At 44.9% G+C, this 12,500-nt stretch overlaps 1 protein-coding gene across 4 annotated transcripts in view; it reads right to left on the reverse strand.

Annotated features, from left to right (window-relative positions):
* Positions 1 to 12,500, reverse strand: part of postna (periostin, osteoblast specific factor a) — an 83,288-nt gene that overhangs the window by 29,070 nt on the left and 41,718 nt on the right. For all 4 annotated transcript variants that reach the window (XM_082958319.1, XM_082958318.1, XM_082958317.1 and 1 more), the window contains exons 8-13: positions 11,065 to 11,277; positions 8,676 to 8,810; positions 8,193 to 8,341; positions 7,424 to 7,560; positions 7,018 to 7,148; positions 3,286 to 3,416 (exon numbers count right to left, since the gene is read on the reverse strand). In XM_082958319.1, the coding sequence (XP_082814445.1) occupies positions 3,286 to 3,416; positions 7,018 to 7,148; positions 7,424 to 7,560; positions 8,193 to 8,341; positions 8,676 to 8,810; positions 11,065 to 11,277 (896 nt within the window). The remainder of the gene's footprint in view (positions 1 to 3,285; positions 3,417 to 7,017; positions 7,149 to 7,423; positions 7,561 to 8,192; positions 8,342 to 8,675; positions 8,811 to 11,064; positions 11,278 to 12,500) is intronic.

The raw sequence follows: 12,500 nt of genomic DNA on the forward strand, positions 1-12,500 counted from the left end.
TTCATTTGTCCCATTCTCTCTCTCTAACCCAAAACGTTATGTTTCTCCTTCTCTAACCCAAAACTTTACGTCTCTCTCTCTCTAACCCAAAACGTTATGTTTCTCCTTCTCTAACCCAAAACTTTACGTTTCTCTCTCTCTAACCCAAAACGTTATGTTTCTCCTTCTCTAACCCAAAACTTTACGTCTCTCTCTCTCTAACCCAAAACTGTATGTTTCTCTCTCTCTAACTCAAAACTTTACGTTTCTCTCTCTCTAACTCAAAACTTTACGTTTCTCTCTCTCTAACCCAAAACTGTATGTTTCTCTCTCTCTAACCCAAAAATGTACGTTTCTCTCTCTCTTACCCACTACTGTATGTTTCTCTCTCTCTAACCCAAAACTTTACGTTTCTCTCTCTCTAACCCAAAACTTTATGTTTCTCTCTCTAACCCACTACTTTACGATTCTCCCTCTAACCCACTACTTTACAGTTATCTCTCTCTAACCCACTACTTTACGGTTCTCCCTCTAACCCACTACTTTACTTTTCTCTCTCTCTAACCCACTACTTTACTTTTCTTTCTCTCTAACCCACTACTTTACGGTTCTCTCTCTGTAACCCAATACTTTCCATTTCTCTCTTTGTAACCCACTACTTCACAGTTCTCTCTGTAACCCACTACTTTACGTTTCCTTCTCCCTCTAACCCACTACCTTACTTTTCTCTCTCTCTAACCCACTACTTTACTTTTCTCTCTCTCTAACCCACTACTTTACGTTTCTCTCTCTATCTAACCCACTACTTTACGGTTCTCTCTGTTACCCACTACTTTACATTTCCTTCTCTCTCTAACCCACTACTTCACAGTTCTCTCTGTAACCCTCTACTTTATGCTTCCTTCTCTCTCTAACCCACTACTTTACAGTTCTCTCTGTAACCCAGTACTTTACGCTTCCTTCCTTCTCTCTCTAACCCACTACTTTACGGTTCTCTCTGTTACCCACTACTTTACGTTTCCTTCTCCCTCTAACCCACTACTTTACAGTTCTCTCTGTAACCCACTACTTTACGCTTCCTTCCTTCTCCCTCTAACCCACTACTTTACGGTTCTCTCTGTAACCCACTACTTTACGCTTCCTTCCTTCTCTCTCTAACCCACTACTTTACGTTTCCATCTCTCTCTAACCCACTACTTTACGGTTTTCTCTGTAACCCACTACTTTACGTTTCCATCTCTCTCTAACCCACTACTTTACGGTTCTCTCTGTAACCCACTACTTTACATTTCCTTCTCTCTCTAACCCACTACTTTACGTTTCCTTCTCTCTCTAACCCATCATTTGAACCACTTTCTAACTGAACACACTCCCACACACTCACATCATACACACACGCACACATGCACTGTTTCAGTGTTGTCCTCAGTGTGTGTAAGGTCATTCCTTTCACCCGTCTCTCTGCACGTCCCCATTTAGACAACAGCCTAATCTGCTCCTTCAGAGCCTGTATCTGTGGAGTTCTGCCAAAACGAATGAAATCTGGCTTCCTGATGATTACCTGGCATCTCCTCTCTCCACCCCTCTCCCTATCCCTTTTCTCCACTCTCCCTAAACTCTCTCACCCTCTTCTCTCTCTCTCTCTCCTTCCTCCCTCTCTCTCTCATCGCTCTCTGAACTCTGTTGCCCACATATCATTCCGCTCACCCTCCTTCCTCTCCTCCCTAACTCTTCCTCACCCTCCTTCCTCTCCTCCCTAACTCTTCCTCACCCTCCTTCCTCTCCTCCCTAACTCCTCCTCGCCCTCCTTCCTATCTCTTCCTCACTCTTCCTCACTCTCCTCCCTAACTCTTCCTCGCCACTATCACCCTTCTTTTTACTCATCACCCATAATCCTTTCCTTCCTTTTCTCCTACCGTCCCTCCCTTCCTTCCTTCCTCCTCTCCCTCTCCCTCACCCATGACCCCCCCTTCCTCCCCCCTCTCCTCCTACTTTCTCTTACCCTCCCTCCCTTCCTTCCTTCCTCCCTCTCCCTCACCCATAACCCTCTCCTCCCCTTCCTCCCCCCTCTCCTCCTACTCCCTGCATCTCTGGACAAGGTTATTAGACAATGCCTTGTTTCTGTGTCTCTGAATTTCCTTCATGAGTTAAGGAAGGCTTGCCTGAGATTGTCCAGCCTGATAGAGACAGGAAAAGGGCTTCTCTGTGTTGCAGATAAAGAGAAAGGAGACACAGGGAGTCTTGACCACACCTAACGTATGATAACCAGGCTGTAACAAGGGTCCAGAAGATTTTCACATGAAATGCAATGGAATATATCCTTGCCTTAGTCTGACATTTTATGTGAGTTGCAGAAATGAACCAAAACACAGTGAAGACAGTGAAGTCAGTGAAGTCAGTGAAGTCAGTGAAGACAGTGAAGACAGTGAAGTCAATGAAGTCAGTGAAGACAGTGAAGTCAGTGAAGTCAGTGAAGTCAGTGAAGACAATGAAGACAGTGAAGACAGTGAAGTCAATGAAGTCAGTGAAGTCAGTGAAGACAGTGAAGTCAGTGAAGTCAGTGAAGACAGTGAAGTCAGTGAAGTCAGTGAAGACAATGAAGTCAGTGAAGACAATGAAGACAGTGAAGACAATGAAGTCAGTGAAGTCAGTGAAGACAGTGAAGTCGGTGAAGACAGTGAAGACAGTGAAGTCAGTGAAGACAGTGAAGACTGTGAAGACAGTGAAGACAGTCAAGAGAGTGAAACAATGAAGTCAGTGAAGACAGTGAAGACAGTGAAGACAGTGAAGACAGTGAAAACAATGAAGTCAGTGAAGACAGTGAAGACAGTGAAGTCAGTGAAGTCAGTGAAGACAGTGAAAACAATGAAGTCAGTGAAGTCAGTGAAGACAGTGAGCAGTGGCAGTGGACAGGAGCAGTGAAGACAGTGAAGACAGTGAAGTCCCCATGCTCCTGTGGTGGTGGAGGTGTTTTTAAAAGGAAGTGTTCTCCTCATGACAGCGATGTCATTGGAGTAGGTAATGAGAGACAATGTTTCCTTCAATGTTTTCTACTCTGCCTCTGGGACAGGAGAGGACAGACAGTCCACTCTACCTCAGAGTATTGCATCTGTACAGATATATTATTGAAAGAACTTTAGTGCTCACAAAGTCTCTTGAAAACTCTTGAAATATGTGTGTATGGGAATAACTTTGTCTAGTACTAACTAAGCAGAGAAAAATGATGATCCATGTTCTGTACATGCTTATTTTAGGTACCGAAACAAAGGCAGATACAGAGAAGACAATGGCAGCAGTGGTACGTACAGACAGCACTTGCAGGTTGTGTCCCTGGATGGTCTTGAGCAGGTTGGTGACCCCTCCCTCCAGTCCCCCGTTGATGAATACGCCGTTACTGAAGTGGTAGAGCAGAATGGTCCTCAGGACGTTCACGTCGCCTAGTGATGACACAAGCAGAGGGCGGACTTAAAGACCTGTGTTGGGATTAATTACTTGAAAAACACGTTACATTGAACAATATTACTTTGTGTGGAAAGTAACGCTTTATATTACTAGTTATATTAATTTGTGTTACTTTCATGAAAAAAAATCTAAATCTCACTGTTTGTCTGAATGTCGTTGAGCTGCTCTTAGTAACTCAGGTTCAATCACCAGTTCCTCATTGCGGTGCTGCTTTCCAGTATTATTCATTAGCTGATTTCCTGTTACAATATATGAGCTGATTTCCTGTTACAATATATGAGCTGCTTTCCTGTACTATTCATTAGCTGATTTCCTGTTACAATATATGAGCTGATTTCCTGTTACAATATATGAGCTGCTTTCCTGTACTATTCATTAGCTGATTTCCTGTTACAATATATGAGCTGCTTTCCTGTTACTATATATGAGCTGCTTTCCTGTTACTATATATGAGCTGCTTTCCTGTACTATTCATTTGCTGATTTCCTGTTACAATATATGAGCTGATTTCCTGTTACTATATATGAGCTGCTTTCCTGTTACTATATATGAGCTGCTTTCCTGTTACTATATATGAGCTGCTTTCCTGTTACTATATATGAGCTGCTTTTCTGTTACTATATATGAGCTGCTTTCCTGTTACTATATATGAGCTGCTTAATGTGCCATACACAGTGCATTCTGAAAGTATTTACCCTATAAAGACAAAGCAAAACCAGTTTTTCTGGAAGATTTGGAAAATTTGTCCAAAAAAAACCAAACAGATACATTTATATAAGTATTCAGATCCTTTACTCAGTACTTTGTTGAAGCACCTCTGGCAGCAATTACAGCCTCGTGCCTTCTTGGGTATGATGCTACAAGCTTGGCACACCTGTATTCGGGGAGTTTCTCCCATTCTTCTCTGCAGATCCTCTCAAACTCTGTCAGGGTGGATGGGGAGCGTTGCTGCACAGCTATTTTCAGGTCTTTCCAGAGATGTTCGATCGGGTTCAAGTCCGGGCTCTGGCTGGGCCACTCAAGTACATTCAGATACTTGTACCTAAGCCACTCCTGCATTGTCTTGGCTGTGTGCTTAGGGTCGTTGTCCTGTTGGAAGGTGAACCGTCATCCCAGTCTGAGGTCCTGAGTGCTCTGGAGCAGGTTTTCAATCAGGATCTCTCTGTACTTTGCTCAGTTCATTTTTCCCTCGATCCTGACTAGTCTCCCAGTCTCTGCCGCTGAAAAAACATCCCCACAGCATGATGCTGCCACCACCATGCTTCATCGTAGGGATGTTGCCAGGTTTCCTCCAGACGTGACGCTTGGCATTCAGGCCAAAGAGTTCAATCTTGGTTTCATCAGACCAGAGAATCTTGTTTCTCATGGTCTGAGAGTCTTAGGTGCCTTTTGGCAATCTCCAAACGGGCTGTCATGTGCCTTTTACTGAGGACTGGCTTCCGTCTGACAACTCTACCATAAAGGCCTGATTGGTGGAGCGCTGCAGAGATGGTTGTCCTTCTGGAAGGTGCTCTCATCTCCACAGAGGAACTCTGGAGCCCTTTCAGATTGACCATCGGGTGCTTGGTCACCTCCCTGATCCAGGCCCTTCTCCCCTGATTGCTCAGTTTGGCCATCACCAGGAAAAGGATATTGTGTTCTTGGGGACCTTCAATGCTACAGAAATGTTTTAGTACCCTTCCTCAGATATGTGCCTCGACACAATCCTGTCTCGGAGCTGTACGGACAATTCCTTCGACCTGTATTGACGATTCACACTTGCCTCTAGACAGGATAGGCATTGTTATCATAGAACCGATCAATGGCAAAGATCAGAGTTTCGCCCTCTATACATTTCTATGGACAGCGGCTGTCATGAAGTTTCTCCAAACAGCCTTTCTCCGCTCGCTCGAGATCTAAATGAAATCGCATCATGGAAACACACGCCGGGTAGAGATATGATTCTGACATCACAGCTAGTTACCAAAGTGGCAGGATAGTCCTCAGGAGGTTCATGTGATGACATGGGCAGAGTAGAGGGGTTAAAGACAACTCTCACTAGTTCCCACAGCCACAAAGTCAAAATTGGCTATATTGTAAAAATTCATGAAAACAAAAAGAATACGCTTTTTGGACTTGATTTAAGGTTAGGGTTAGGCACAAGATTAGCAGTGTGGTTAAGGTTAGGGTTAGGTTTAAAATCAGATTTTTAAGAAGAAACATTTTTAGAAATAGGCAGGGTTTATGACTTTGTGGCTGTGGGAACCAGTGACGTCAGTTAAAGACTAGATACTGAAGTGGCGCGTTACTGAAGTAGTACAGCAGGATGGTCCTTAGGGCGTTCACGTCGCCTAGTGATGACACAAGCAGAAGGGAGGGGTTAAAGACTAGCCAGAGACTACCAACTGGATGAGGCTTTATCAACTGGAGGAGAGTTTACCATCTGAAAGAGGTTTTCCAGTTTCTGCTGTATAAATGTACGACACTAATGAAGTTGTATTCAATGGCATGACAAGACACAATGGACAGGTTTCCCAGAGACGTATTGAGCCTAGTTCTGGACTAAAAAACATGTTCAATTGTGGCTTCATCTGTGTCTCGGAAACCTGTCCCTCGGGTACCTCAAGAACTAATCTGGGCCTTCTCAGGAAAAGTTTCTAAATGAAGAACCAACGATTGAGGAGGTGTACCTCTGGGGGGTTTGAGGAGGTAACGGGACGTTTGAGGAGGTGTTCCTCTGGGGGGTTTGAGGAGGTGTTCCTCTGGGGGGTTTGAGGAGGTGTTCCTCTGGGGGGTTTGAGGAGGTGTTTCTCTGGGGGGTTTAGGGAGGTGTTCCTCTGGGGGGTTTGAGGAGGTAACGGGACGTTTGAGGAGGTGTTCCTCTGGGGGGTTTGAGGAGGTGTTCCTCTGGGGGGTTTAGGGAGGTGTTCCTCTGGGGGGTTTGAGGAGGTAACGGGACGTTTGAGGAGGTGTTCCTCTGGGGGGTTTGAGGAGGTGTTCCTCTGGGGGGTTTGAGGAGGTGTTTCTCTGGGGGGTTTAGGGAGGTGTTCCTCTGGGGGGTTTGAGGAGGTAACGGGACGTTTGAGGAGGTGTTCCTCTGGGGGGTTTGAGGAGGTGTTCCTCTGGGGGGTTTAGGGAGGTGTTCCTCTGGGTGGTTTAGGGAGGTAACGGGACGTTTGAGGAGGTGTTCCTTTGGGGGGTTTGAGGAGGTGTTCCTTTGGGGGGTTTGAGGAGGTGTTCCTTTGGGGGGTTTGAGGAGGTGTTCCTTTGGGGGGTTTGAGGAGGTGTTCCTCTGGGGGGTTTGAGGAGGTGTTCCTCTGGGGGGGTTTGAGGAGGGTGTTCCTCTGGGGGGTTTGAGGAGGTGTTCCTCTGGGGGTTGAGGAGGTGTTCCTCTGGGGGGTTTGAGGAGGTGTTCCTCTGGGGGGTTTGAGGAGGTGTTCCTCTGGGGGGTTTAGGGAGGTAACGGGACGTTTGAGGAGGTGTTCCTCTGGGGGGTTTGAGGAGGTGTTCCTCTGGGGGGTTTGAGGAGGTGTTCCTCTGGGGGGTTTGAGGAGGTAACAGGACGTTTGAGAAGAAGAGAAAAAACGGCATACTTACTGGTGAGCATTGTGATGTCCTGTTCTGTGAGACCGTCGAAGGCTTCGTCTGTTGGGGCGAACACGGTGTAAGATCCCTCCTGTTTCAACAGCTCTGTCAGACCTGCACTCTCCATCAGAGACAGGAAGATCCTAGAAATACACAATCAATCAATCCATCAATTCTACAGATCAGTTCCTTTGTTTCCTGTCCTCATTTTCAACAGCAATAACAAGTCTTGAACAATGTTCACTTTACCAAAGTAAAGATACAAAGGCAGGACATAATACACACATGCAACATCAGGTTTCACACATATATTTCATTGATATCAATAGTCAGAGTGTTGAGAGCACATGAACATCTCACGTACCTACAGGATACATGTACTGTATATTGACAAATTGATTAGGGTGAGTGTCCTTACTTAAAGCGTCCATCAGAGATGAGAAGTTCGTAGAGGGTGGTCTGAGCTGGTTTGATGAGTGAACTCATCAGATGAAGAGCTCCATTGCTGCCCTCTTTACTGCCCCGCACCATGCAGGCATTCTCTATACACACAGCCTAGAGACGGAGTTAGAGATACATCAATCCATTCCATCCATCCAGAGAGAGATAGAGAAGAGGAGAGAGAGAGAGAGAGAGAGAGAGAGAGAGAGAGAGAGAGAGAGAGAGAGAGAGAGAGAGAGAGAGAGAGAGAGAGAGAGAGAGAGAGAGAGAGAGAGAGAGGGAGAGAAGGGGGGAGAGAGAAGGGGGGAGAGAGAGAGAGAGAGAGAGAGAGAGAGAGAGAGAGAGAATAGTTGAAAGGGTTATTCCAGGCTGGTCAACACAGTAAAACTCCATAAGGACATGAAGGCTGGTTAAAACCTGCATATGAACACAGTATAGCTGAGGACCACCGTAATGTAACCAGCTGGCCCACTGGTGCTGCCAAGCTGGGGACAATGACATATTTTATGGATGTTGTTATAAACTTGAAAGACCAGGCATTATGTTGTTAACACTTAGTAATGAACTTGGTAATGACTTCCACATTTACACAGTGTGCAACCAATGTATTGTCTTTCTCTCTTTCTCTATATTTTTTTTCTTCGTTTTTCCTCTCAACCTGTTTTTTTTTTGTTTGTTTTTTTCTCATTGTCTCTCACACACACACACACACACACACACACACACACACACACACACACACTCACTGTTCGGTAGACGAAGACACGCAATTGCTTTCCAGATATGGTCTCTAGCAGTTGTCCATTGTAGAGTTCACTCAGTGTATGTTTTAACTTCAGGATGTGGTTCTCTAGGATCACCTTGAGCACACTCTGGTCTATAGACATCACCTCATCTGGAACACAAAGGGGACATACTGTATATACACTTATTCATACTCATTCAATGTGTTTTTATTAACATTTCTCAGAATTTAAAGATCTAGGCTTGAACTTAGAGCCAGAGTTCCTAGTACATTTCCATTGTGTTTCCCTAGACCAAAACAGAGCTTATTCAACAACTCTAAACCTAGTGCTTAAATTACAGGCTGAAATTGCTGGGCGTAGCTTCTTAGGCTTCAAGCTTTCAGTCGAAAAGGGTCTGTTATGTGCTATGTAGGTTGAGGGGAGCCAATAGCGTGTACTCACCAGAGAATGCAGGATTGAGGGGAGCCAATAGCGTGTACTCACCAGAGAATGCAGGGTTGAGAGGAGCCAATAGCGTGTACTCTGTCTCTGGCTTCATGGCAGCTGATAGGCCGAGCTCTGACACCATGTCACTGAAGGTGCTCTGGGATTCACCAACCAGCTCCATCACCTCCTTGGCTTGAAGTGGAACAACACACACACATAAACTTCAGGTAGAACATCAACAACAATAACCCACACACACTTGCACATAAACAACAACATCAACAACAACAACACACTCTAACACCTAAAGAGCAACCAGCTGCATCACTTCCTTGGCTTGCTAATAAAGCACTACCACAAGCTTACAGGTTTCCATTTTAGCCGCTAAACCCTTACCCAGGTCTCTCTGGAATGAACACTAAACCCTTGTCCAGGTCTCTCTGGAATGAACCCTAAAACCTTATCCAGGTCTCTCTGGAATGAACACTAAACCCTTGTCCAGGTCTCTCTGGAATGAACCCTAAACCCTTGTCCAGGTCTCTCTGGAATGAACACTAAACCCTTATAAAGGTCTCTCTGGAATGAACCCTAAACCCTTATAAAGGTCTCTCTGGAATGAACCCTAAACCCTTATCCAGGTCTCTCTGGAATGAACACTAAACCCTTGTCCAGGTCTCTCTGGAATGAACACTAAACCCTTGTCCAGGTCTCTCAGGAATGAACCCTAAACCCTTGTCCAGGTCTCTCTGGAATGAACCCTAAACCCTTGTCCAGGTCTCTCAGGAATGAACCCTAAACCCTTGTCCAGGTCTCTCTGGAATGAACCCTAAACCCTTGTCCAGGTCTGTCTGGAATGAACCCTAAACCCTTGTCCAGGTCTCTCAGGAATGAACCCTAAACCCTTGTCCAGGTCTCTCTGGAATGAACCCTAAACCCTTGTCCAGGTCTCTCAGGAATGAACCCTAAACCCTTGTCCAGGTCTCTCTGGAATGAACCCTAAACCCTTGTCCAGGTCTGTCTGGAATGAACCCTAAACCCTTGTCCAGGTCTCTCTGGAATGAACCCTAAACCCTTACCCAGGTCTCTCTGGAATGAACACTAAACCCTTACCCAGGTCTCTCTGGAATGAACCCTAAACCCTTGTCCAGGTCTCTCTGGAATGAACCCTAAACCCTTGTCCAGGTCTCTCTGGAATGAACCCTAAACCCTTGTCCAGGTCTCTCTGGAATGAACCCTAAACCCTTGTCCAGGTCTCTCTGGAATGAACCCTAAACCCTTATAAAGGTCTCTCTGGAAAAATAGTTTTTTTTATCTCAATGAGACTAACATAGTTAAATAAAGGTTAATTTATCTCAATGAGACTCTAACATAGTTAAATAAAGGTTAACAAAAAAGCCTGGACTTGTGTACTGTTACAAAAAAATATAAACGCAACAATTTCAACGATTTTACTGAGTTTATTTTATTTATTTATTTTATTTTATAAAAAAAAAAAAATGTATCCATTATTTTACCAGGTAAGTTGACTGAGAACACGTTCTCATTTGCAGCAACGACCTGGGGAATAGTTACAGGGGAGAGGAGGGGGAGTTACAGTACATAAAAGGAAATCAGTCAATTGAAATGGATTTATTAGACCCTAATCTATGGCTTTCACATGACTGGGCAGGGGCGCAGCCATGGAGGGCCTGGGAGGGCATAGGCCCACCCACTTGGGAGCCAGGCCCAGCAAATCAGAATTTGTTTTTTCCACACAAAAGGGCTTTATTACAGACAGAAATACTCCTCAGTTTCATCAGCTTTCCGGGTGGCTGGTCTCAGACGAATCTCTAGCAACAGCTCTGAAGGACATTCCTACAGTCAGCATGTCAATTGCAAGCTCGTTCAAAACTCTGTGGCATTGTGTTGTGTGACAAAACCGCACATTTTAGAGTGGCCTTTTATAGTCCTCAGCACAAGGTGCACCTGTGTAATGATCAAGCTGTTGAATCATCTTTTTGTTATTCCACACCTGTCAGGTGGATGGATTATCTTGGCAAAGGAGAAATGCTTACTAACAGGGATGTAAACAAATCCATTCATATCCAAGAGAAATTACTTCTGCTACAGACAGAAGAGGGATTGGCCACGCCTCAGATTCTGGTTCCTCTCTAGGTTTCTTCCTAGGTTCCTGCCTTCTAGGGACTTTTTTTCCTAGCCACTGTAATTCTGCATCATTGCTTTGCTTGATCTTTAGGGCTTTAGGCTGAGTGTCTGTAAAGCAGTTTGTGACAGACAAGTGCTGATGTAAAAAAAAAGGCTTTTTTAAATACATTTGATTGAATTATTAATTGAGTTAGGGGTTGGTTTTTAGATTAGGCAACGTTTCTGGAATCTCTTTCAGTGTCTCACCATGAAGGCCTACTACATGGGTTTAAAGGTTATCGTCACGGAAATAAGATCTTACCTGAGTCAGGTATGAGGACCTTGTCAATGAGGTGGATGACTCCGTTGGAGGTGACAATGTCTTTTTTCAGGACCATCTTGATACCGTTGACCGTCAGGCTGTCTCCGTCACAGCCGATCTCAATGGTGCTGCCCTCCGCTGTCTCGTACACAGACCCAGCCATGATGGCCTCAGAACACTGCACACTGTTTAACAGGTGGTAGTTCACCAGTGCTATGGGAAAGAGAGAGAGAGAGAGAGGGAGAGGGAGTAGGAGTAGGAGTAGGAGTAGGAGTGGGAGTAGGAGTAGGAGTAGGAGTGGGAGTGGGAGTGGGAGTGGGAGTGGGAGGGAGAGGAGAGGAGAGGAGAGGAGAGGAGAGGAGAGGAGAGGAGAGGAGAGGAGAGGAGAGGAGAGGAGAGGAGAGGAGAGGAGAGGAGAGGAGAGGAGAGGAGAGGAGAGGAGAGGAGAGGAGTGGAGAGGAGAGGAGAGGGTGGAAAGGCGGAATAGGGTTATAACTTTTTGGGGTCAAGGACCCTTTTTCTGATATTATATTTAGCAGGGACTACCTCATAATCAGAACACAAGTGAGATAAAAAATAGCATGCAAGGAGTTTTAATATGACTTTGGCAGCGCATGGCCGGACAAACCAAGTCTCTGACCTTGGGAAGGAACATTTTAAAGGCCCTCTTCTTGGCATCAGAGAGAAAATTTTCAGTTTTCAAGCCTATTTCCTGCAATTCTACACATTTTGGCATGTGAGAGATTTGGGTTGTTGTTGCAGCTTTAAAGCTAATATGTGACCCGATTCAGGAAACTACGTGTATGTTGCAAGTCACGACTTCACAGGAGAGTTGCTTGAACGTAAAAACATTTTTTGGGGATCAAAATGTGTTTTTTGGCAGAAATGCTTTCTCGAACATGTGAACTTTCGTGTGCCTTAATAACACACGTCTATTGTTGTTGTTGTTTAACTAGCTAAAGTTAGCTGGCTGGCTCGTTAGCTAACGTTACGTGACGTATGTGATCTTAAATGTTGTTTACCTAGCTAGGTTCATTGTTTACCTAACTAGGTACATTGTTTACCTAGCTAGGTTCATTGTTTACCTAGCTAGCTAGCTACATGTCTTAAGCTAAAGTGTACAGTTAGCTAGCTAGCTAACGTTAGCTGGCTGGCTCCCTAGCGAACGTTTTTATTCATTTGCCAGAGCTGTTTGCTTTTCTAGTTAGAGCCTAATGTTAGGCATTGTTGGCACTTTGTTCATTGTTGTTTTACTAGCTAACGTTAGCTGGCTGGCTTGTTAGCCAACGTTATGTGACGTGTGTACAACACCCATTGAATATGGCCGGTGTCAGTAAACGTCTGCAAAAAAGTGTAATGAAATTGTTGCCAGCAGAGCTGGTTAGGCTGTTTTCATGTTATCCAGAGGTAAACAAATCATCGGCCAGAGCGTCAAG

The sequence above is a fragment of the Salmo salar genome, chromosome 11 (genome assembly GCF_965601325.2).
Source record: "Salmo salar chromosome 11, fSalSal1, whole genome shotgun sequence".
In the NCBI taxonomy this organism is placed as follows: Eukaryota; Metazoa; Chordata; class Actinopteri; order Salmoniformes; family Salmonidae; genus Salmo; species Salmo salar.